This window comes from Belonocnema kinseyi, chromosome 2 (assembly GCF_010883055.1).
Source record: "Belonocnema kinseyi isolate 2016_QV_RU_SX_M_011 chromosome 2, B_treatae_v1, whole genome shotgun sequence".
Classification (NCBI taxonomy): Eukaryota; Metazoa; Arthropoda; class Insecta; order Hymenoptera; family Cynipidae; genus Belonocnema; species Belonocnema kinseyi.
In genome coordinates, this window is record NC_046658.1 from 59108586 (window position 1) to 59118005 (window position 9420).

A 9420-nucleotide genomic window follows, 5' to 3' on the forward strand; every position below is an offset into this window, starting at 1 on the left:
AAAGCTATTTTTCGGTAAGATAATAATTACTGGACTTACTTCGATCTCGTTTTGAAGACCCTCCTTATCATCTGTTGGATATTCCGCTGACCAATGGACAAGAGCTATGAGAATCACTCCAAAACACGCCATTACTCGTACAGATACCATTTTGTAGCTGAAAAAAACAATACTTTGTTTACAAAAAAACTGCTTTGATGCTTCTTCTTCATAGTTTAAAATCAGCCACAAATTGCTGGAAATTTCATTATATCTCAACGAATGTCCATAATTGAGTAGAAAAAAAAGTTACTAGTCAAATTAATTATTAAATTTCGTTGCAAAATTATATAGGTTATAATTGTATTTCAAATGATGAAATTTTTCTTTAGACCCATAGAATAACAACTATATATGACTTTGCGTCCACAGTAAGTTAGTGTGAATGTAAATATTCAATGATACTTATGTTTCAAGTTGTTAATTTTTTGTTTCCTTGAATATGAAATCCTTTAGGTCAAATGTTTGAAAAGGTTTAACCTTTTCACTTCAAACTGCTTTCATTTGAAAGTTTTTAGGACTTTCTACGAAATCATACATTGGCAGTTGTCGTAGAAAAAATCGGGCCACTGAAAAAACAGTATTCCCTGTTTTTAAGAATCAAAATAATATTAATAATGTTGTTAAATTTAATGAAAAAAAATCAAAACATACAAAAAAACTATTTTAACTTTATTTTTTGTGATTAAATTTATCCTGTACATCACTGCAGTTTCTAATTTTGTATGTAAATTTGTTAATGGCTGAAATCGCTCAAACAATTCTTTCAAAAAAACTCTTGTTAAAACCAAAAAATGTATTTGCAGATTATTTACCTATTTTCGAAATTGGAAACTGTAGAGTTTCAGGGAATGTTTTCCCTGCAGAAACTTTCTATGATTAATTAATTATTGTAAACATAATGATTTTTCGTGAGTTTTAAACTTTTCTCATAGGAAATAATTTTTTTTCTTTGATAAGACATGACTTCTATCATTTCAATTTTCAAAATGATACAAAACTGTTTTCTTCCAGCTTCAGTTTGTTTATTTTGAAATGATTCAATTCTAAAAATTATGAATTTCGAACATTTCTTAAATGTCTTTATTCAAATTTACAAATTAAAAATAAAAAAAAGAATGAAATAAAACGCAACCTCCAAACTCCGTACTTCCTTTTTTCTTTATTTTTTTTAATCACAGTAAATAAACATTTAAACAAATATTTTAATGCTTCGGTGTTTATTCAAATTTTTAACTACAACTTTTCAACATTTTATTCTTGTTTTCTTATTTTTTTATTCCATTTCCAAGAATTTCGTAGTTGAGTTTAAAAATGTCCAATTTTTGAAAGCTTCGAAAGTATTTCAATCTTAACAGACATAGTAATTTGAATTAACTTCGATAGCTTCAATTTAAAATGATACCATTTTATAAGTTCTGAATTAACATTCTTCGCGCTAGCAGATATATTCTTTTTTAATTTAAAATTATGGAAGGAATTAAAAAAACGGTTCATTTGAGGTCATTACATTTTTTTTAACATTCTACATTTCGAATTTGAAAGTTTTTAATTTAGAGCTTTTCGATTTCAGATGCTTTAAATTTAATATCATGCTTTAAAAAATTTAATTTGGAACTGTCAGTTTATCCGAAATCAAAATTCCTAATATTTTTTGAGGACTTGTTGTATAATATTTCAGTCTGGGAAACTAAAAAAAAATTGAATTGTGAAATGTTGCATTTCATAGACCTACTCATTTTTTAAACGCTTTCAGTTTTTAATTAAATCTTCGTGCTTCGTTCAATGTCTAATGCTATTTTTTATTTTAAATAATTATATGTTTAAATTCTTATGAAATGTTTGGCATTGGTTTTTATTTTAATTAAAAGTGCCACACATTCATTAAAAGAAAAAGAACGTTCTAGAGAATAGCAGTGCTCGAATAATATTGGTTAATTTTCATTCCACGGTGCGGATAATATGAAGTTCCAAATAATAGTCAACTTTGAAGAACTTTATTACAAAGATTACAACTTTTTACTGTATGCATATTAAAATTGAACTCTAAACTTTATGTTTCAAATAAATATATATATCATCTACCTACCCATACAACATCATTTACCTGGAATATTATACGCTTGTGCTTGGAGGAATAATTTTTTAAAATTGTAGAGTTTTTAATTTTCATTTAATTTAATTTTTAATTTGATTAATTATAGAGTGCGCCAGTTGATAGTGATCCTAGAGAAGTAAGCGACGCCTTCGGGAACAATTCAAATGACACAATAATTATTTGCGAACATGGGGAAGGAATAATTCTACTAGGAGACATGAACGGATGGGTGGGCATCCAAAATCAGGACACAGAAAGAGTATTAGGTAATTTTGGGGATCCAAGAACAAACTATAACGGAGATAAATTAGTTCGTCTATGCTTATAAAGGGGTCTGTTTATTACAAATACTTGATTTAGGCATAAAATGATCCACATAGACACCTGGTCTAAAGGAAATAGCCGCAGTATAATTGACTTTGTTGTTGCGGATGAAAGACTAAGAGAGTTAGTCAAAGATACAAGGGTCATGAGGGGTCCTGAATGCAATGATGATCATTACCTTCTGATCTCAACAATTAACTTAGGTCGGGGATGGAGAACAAAGAGAACCAAGAAAGCAAAACAAATGCGAATCAAAATTGAGAACCTACAGAAACCAGATGTGCGAATAGATTTCCAAAATAAGATAATCGAAAGCATAGATAGGGCAACATGCGAGGACCGTATACCAAACAAAGATATAGAGGGCAGCTGGACAATGTTACAGGATAACCTTGTTAAATGTACGATCGAAGTGTGTGATACCGCAGTTGTAGGAAGAATGTCTGGTGATGCGTGATGGAATGATGAAATTCAGGCTGCCCAAATAGCAAAGATAGAAGCGTACAAGAGAACTTTGAACATCGCAGGTCTTAGCAATGAGGAAAGAAATAGACGTAGAAATGATTATAGACGCGAAAACAGCATACTCAAACGATTAGTTAAGGAACGTAAAGATACAATTAGAGCAGAAGAAGAGTTAAAATACAAAACGACTTTGAAGGAAGAAGGAAACTACTTTATAAAAAAATGAAAGGAAACTAAAGTACAGAATTTGTCAACATGAAAAGTAGTAGGCGGGAAATGGTATATGATGCAGACGGAATACTAGAGGCTTTCAGAGACTATTTTAGGAGACAGTTCGGAGATGAAGCTATAAGACACCACAACTGCGATGTTGAACACGATGTGATGGAAAACTCAATTGACACGGTGGCGCGTGCATACCACATAGACTGTGCGAATTGATAAATTTATGTTTTGAGATGGGAGACGTCCTAGATGATTGGAAAAAAGCGATTATCGTACCAATATACAAGAGAAAGGGAGATAAAAGCGACTGCAATAATTACAGAGGGATTAGCTTATTAAGCACCGTAAGTAAAATATATTCAAAAATACTTATTCATAGGGTAATGAAAATAACAGAAGCAAAGATTTGGGAAGTCCAAAATGGGCTTATGCCAGGAAGATCATGTACGGATCAAATATTTAGCTTAAAAATTTTGAGAGTATTAAAAAAGTTTTCTGTGCATTTGTTGATCTAGAAAAAGCTTTTGACAACGTAGATAGAAGTAAACTTTGGGAAGTCCTGAAAGAGTATGGAGTAAATGGAAGGTCCCTACAAGCTATAAAAACAATATATACAGGTAGCAAAGCGAGTGTAAGTAAAACAAATAAAAAAAACTATGATGTGCGAAAGAAAGAGTGAAAAAACACTATGCAATATTTTATTAAATGATAAGAGAATTGAACAAGTTGATAAGTTCGTATACATTGGTGGCTTATTTACTAGGGACGGGGAGATAGATGAGGAATTAGATAGACGCATAAACGAAGGTAAGAAGGTTATTGGTAGAGCAGGTCCCCTTATCAGAAGTAAAAATATATCAAATAAAGCTAAAATGGCAATACATAATTCTATATTTGTACCGACTGTACTATACGGTAGCGAGACATGGACTTATCAAGAAAAAGATGAGAGTAAAATTAACGCAATTGACATGAGATTCATGCGCATAATATGCCGGAAGACCCTGATGTACAATGTAAGTAACGAGATAATTCTAAAAGAATGTGATGCAGAAGAGACGCTAGTAGACACATGGGAAAGAAATCCGTTAAGATGGTTTGGACATGTTGAGAGAATGCCAAATGAACGACTAACGAAACAAGTGCATCAAGGTAAAGTAAATGGCAGCGTGCTCAGAGGTAGACCGCGGAAAGAATGGTTAGGATGTGTGAATGAGACCGTAATTAGAAGAGACATAAGAAGTCACAGAAACACGAGAGCCTGCATGAAAAAATGCATGGACATAAAAGAAGCTAGAGAAGTATGCCAGGACAGGAAAGTATGGCGGCAAATAGTTAATAAAAAGAGTGTCAGTAGAGTGAATGACGCCTGAAACAAAAGACCTTGGCCACTAATGGACCCAAGTGGAGAACCTTACATAACGACTTCGTGAGGTTCTTCGCTTGGGGTGATTGCTAGAGAGATTGATCAGCAACCCGGGTCGGAGCAGTGTTGCGGAACCAACGTGTTATTTACTTAAATAACACGAGAATTCTGGATCAATCTGAAAATTCTCTATCCCTTCCACACACTACTCCTTTCTCCTACCAAGTTAGTCACGCCTACTCCGAAAGGGAAATGGCTTAATTGGTAATAATAGAGTAATACTTTTAAAAAGTCCTCGTGTTTGTATGTCATCTGGTTAAAAATAGTCCTTGGATAATTGCGTAATTTAAGAGTTTAATCTGTAATAACAAACATCTTTATGGGACAGATAGAAACTAAAATATTTAACCAATCCATGCTTAAAATGGACTAGATGACCTACAAAAATTTTCCTAATTCATCAATCCATAACATTCTAATTACCAGTTCACCATGTAAATTAAACAAACCGAAAAATTGTCCTTCTTTGACGTACTAGTTAACAATAGATCATATAACTCATTAGGACATTAAATTTGCATCATCAACCTTGTTAACAGAGCTGTCTCCATAACAGATAAAGATAACTTAGAAAAGTAATTACAAAACTTTAAATAAATCTTAATACACGACGATTACACAGACAAACAAATTGATAAAGCAATAAAAAATACACTCAAAAAAACCTACTAAAGAAAGGGAGAGAAAAACGACCACCATTTTACCCTACATCGAAAGGTGTCACAGACCAACTAAGAAGAATTCTTAACAAACACATAATCCAAACCACATTTAAACCACCTGTGAAAATAGGAAAACTTCTAAGCGACCCTAAAGACAAAACGGCACCTCTAAATGATCCGGGAGTATATACAATCCCTTCCTCTTGCGGCAAAATCTGTATGAGTGAAACTGGGAGAGCGGTGAATTAACGTACAAAGGAACATTAGATTAAAAGTCAAGCTAAAACATTTCATGCAGTCAACACTAGTTGAGCGTCATATCGAAACCGGACATAACATTTTATTTGACAAAACAACCGACATCGCAAAAACACAATATTTTCCCAAGAAAATATAGAAAAGCAATCGAAATCTGAAAACACCCTGATAAAATATCAATAGGGACAATAATGGATATAATGCCAATCCATTTTGGATTTCTGTCCTCCCGGGCTTTAAAAAAAAAACTTGAGTTGCCAATCAGGCTCGCTTAGTCTCCACGGTGCGGTAGTACACTGTGTCCAATTACAGGCATCGTAGAGAGTATGTTATATAAGATCAACATAATCTGCCACTCAAGTAGTAAAAGTGAGCTGCAATATTCACAAAACATGGGCAAGATTCTTAGTTTTGCACACGGCTGAAATCCGAAGCTCCTTTTATTATAACTTTAAAATCACTTTCTTTATTTCATTATACTGCAAATAAAACAAAAATAAATCTTAATTTGCCTATATTATGAAGGCCCTAAAAGCAGATCTAATTAATATTAATATGAAAGTATTTAAAAAATTGTAATTAAATATTTGTTAATAAATGTAAAAAAAGTTATGGTTTAAGCAAGGGCTTACTACTTCATCCCACTTATTATTATGTTAGCACATAGGATTTCGCAATTAAATCAAGAATAATTAAAAATATTTTAATATTAAGCTTCACAGCCCAAAATATTCTCAAAATAGGGGAAATAGGATGATTTTTCACGAAAATATGAAAATAATAGGTTGATAAAGTCTTTTAAATTAAATTAATGTTGATACCATTTTTCGAGCCATATTGATTTTCCTAAAAACGCTTAAAATTTTGAAGATTCCAATTCGAAATACTGTATTGCATTTTTAATAAAATACTTGAATCTTCAATCAGAAAAGGCTGACTACCAAAATAATCCAACTTTTAACCAACCAAATATAGTTAAACTTTCAAGAAAATAAGACGAATTTTTAACAAAACAGTTGAACTTTCAACGATATAGTTCAATTTTAAGCCAAAAAGATGCATTTTTTCGAAGACCGTTGCATTTTCAACAACAAAATTAATTTTCTCCATAAAAGCACGACTTTTCAACAAAATACATTAATTTTTAACCAAATAGTTCAAATTTCAACTGAAAATTATGAAATTTCAACCAAAATTTAATCGTTTAATTTGTATTTCAAGTATTAATAACAAAACAGGATTTTGAACTAGTCGGATTCAACTAAAAAGATTAATTTTAACAAAATAGTTGAATCCATTTCCAAATAGATGAATTTTCAACAAACAAGATTATATTTCTACCTAAAAAGACGAATTCTTAACAAAATATATGAATTTTCTACCAAAGAATTGAATTTTCATTTTATACAGAATAAATTTGAAAAACCAAGCATGAAACAGGTAAATTTACAGATAAAAAATTTTATTTTGTACCAAAAAAATGTAACCATTTTTCAATAAAATTGTTTACTTTTCAAACAAAAGACATGAATCATTCAAAAAAATGCATTTTTAACAAATCAGTTCAACTTTCAACCAAGGCGTTGAATTTCACCCAACAAATGACTTTTTAAACAAATAGTTAAATTTTCAACCCAAAAGATTAATCAAAACAATTCAATTTTCGACTTGAAAATAGTATTGCAATAAAAAAGTTAATTTTCTACCAATTAGTTACATATCCTACCAAAATAGTTGCATTTTGGATCAAAAATGTGATTTTTTAATCAAAAATTTTAATTTTCTACCAAATGGTTGAATTTTGAAGCCTAAAAGACTAATTTTCTGTAACATAGTTGAATTTTCAAGTAAAAACTAAATTTAAAACCAAGAAGATTAATTTTCTACGAAAGAAGGTGAGAATATTTTGGAAATACATTGTATAGCTATTGAAAAGTTGCATTAATATCTCTTCATCTTTAAAAAAATACTTTTTTTTATATTTTTTGAAAAAGTTTTAAATGTTGGAAAGCATATAACTTTTTTATTATTGATCGAAATTAAAAATGGCATTATAATAATTCGCAAGTCTTTTTATCGCGTTCCAAAAATTCTATAAAAAATATTTCAAATTTGGAAAATACTTTATCTTTTTGAACTTCAGTCTGATCGAAAAATTGTATCAGGATAGTTTCTAAATATATTTGAGACTCAATAAAAATTTGCAATAAAATTTCTTAACCTATCAGGAATATAATTATCCTATTTTTTGAAAAAAATTTTAAATATTAAAAAGTATAACTTTTTTTAAATTCATTAAAATTGAAAATTCAATCGGGATAATTAGCAAGACCTTTTTTCATTAACCAGAATCTTAAAAAAAAATGTCTAAAATTCTTTTAAATCATTTTTTGTAATTTTGAAAATGCGCTACATTTTTAAATTTCTGTCAGAAATATCTGGTTAACGAAATTGATCTTCATTTTTGGACCCTAAAAAAGTTTGTCAAAGGCTGATTTTATTGAACAAATCCTTCAAAAGTTAGCGTGGCTTCATCATTCAAGTTACCATACAGACATATAGACAAAAACATAATTTGATGGTTTTTTAATTCTGTAAGAATGTAGTCCAAACTTGAAATAAACGGTGGAATTGTTAACCACAAAATATGACTTTAATAAAATTTTTGCATTTTTAACAAAATAATCAAATTCATCATTCATAACCAAAAAGTGGAATTTTTAACCAAACGAGATGAATTCCTAACCAACAATGGAATTTGAGACTTTTTAACGACAGAAAATTAACATTTAACCAAAATGATTGGGTATACCTTTTTCGACTTTATTAATTTAGTTTGCATTTGAGCGAAAAAAATGAGAAAACTAGAAAAAAAGTGAAGTTTCATGAAAACAGGAGGAAAAAGAAACCTTGTTAAAATGTATCATCAGAAAAAAAACTTAGCGTTATTTAGCGTGACCCCCTAGCCCTCTCAAATTAGTAACATATTTTGTAGAGGGCTCCTCATTGTCACAATTATGAAGAGAAAAAAGGGTTTTATGTTGTCTTAAAATACTTTTGATCTAAAACGTGTAATCTTGAATAATTACAACTTTTTGATATCCACATATATCATTTTGTAGTATACATTATAGCATTTTGGTACTGGAGTGAGTCTAACATTTTTATATGTTCTTTAGAAATGGAAGGAAGAGGGGTTACCTAGCCAAGAACATTTTTTACATAAGATTTTTTCATATTTGTAATATTTAGTGGAATAAAATACGTCAAGTAATTTTGATGGGTGCGTTAAAAATTGACGGACTCTAACAAAGGGTGGCTAACATTTTCAGAAAAGAACTAGACGTAATTTATGTAATTCCTTTGTAAAGCTTACATGCTATTTGGCAAAAGTTTATCCTACGATGAAATAAAAGCTATTGTCTGCAACGGCGTCCTTAGCAGAAATGAGAAAACGGCAAAGTATGAGTGAATTCAAGCTATAAATCGGGGCACTAGATTTAAAACAACACAGAAACAAACAAAAGTTAAAATCGGTTGCAGGTGCGATTTGCAACGGTTAAATATTAAACATATTTCGGTGAAAATTTAACTGAGGTTATAGGAGAATAATTCTGATCTATTTTACTGCTTCACGCTGAAGTGAGCAAATTTCACTTTTGTAGACGATTTAGAACTTATTTAATACCATTTAGCAAAAAGCGCAAAAAGCAACAGCCAGATGGAAATCCCCAGTTCTCTCCAATTTAATTAAGTTAAACGGCGATAGATAGCGCTGGCCTTCGATTCATGTGCAAGGTTAATTTTTGTTGCGATGAATCTTTCACCTGAAATCGATGTAAACTTTATCTTTCGTTTTTCTGCGATGGTTGGGAAGAGGAGAGGGGGCGAGCTGTATCTACGGTTTGGTTATAGGTTATCGG

The 9420-nt window shown here is 30.6% G+C and overlaps 1 protein-coding gene across 1 annotated transcript in view; it reads right to left on the reverse strand.

Annotated features, from left to right (window-relative positions):
- Positions 1 to 9420, reverse strand: part of LOC117168463 (allatostatin C-like) — a 101297-nt gene that overhangs the window by 72445 nt on the left and 19432 nt on the right. The window contains exon 2 of the mRNA XM_033354132.1: positions 40 to 157. Within this exon, the coding sequence (XP_033210023.1) occupies positions 40 to 150 (111 nt within the window). The 5' untranslated portion in view covers positions 151 to 157. The remainder of the gene's footprint in view (positions 1 to 39; positions 158 to 9420) is intronic.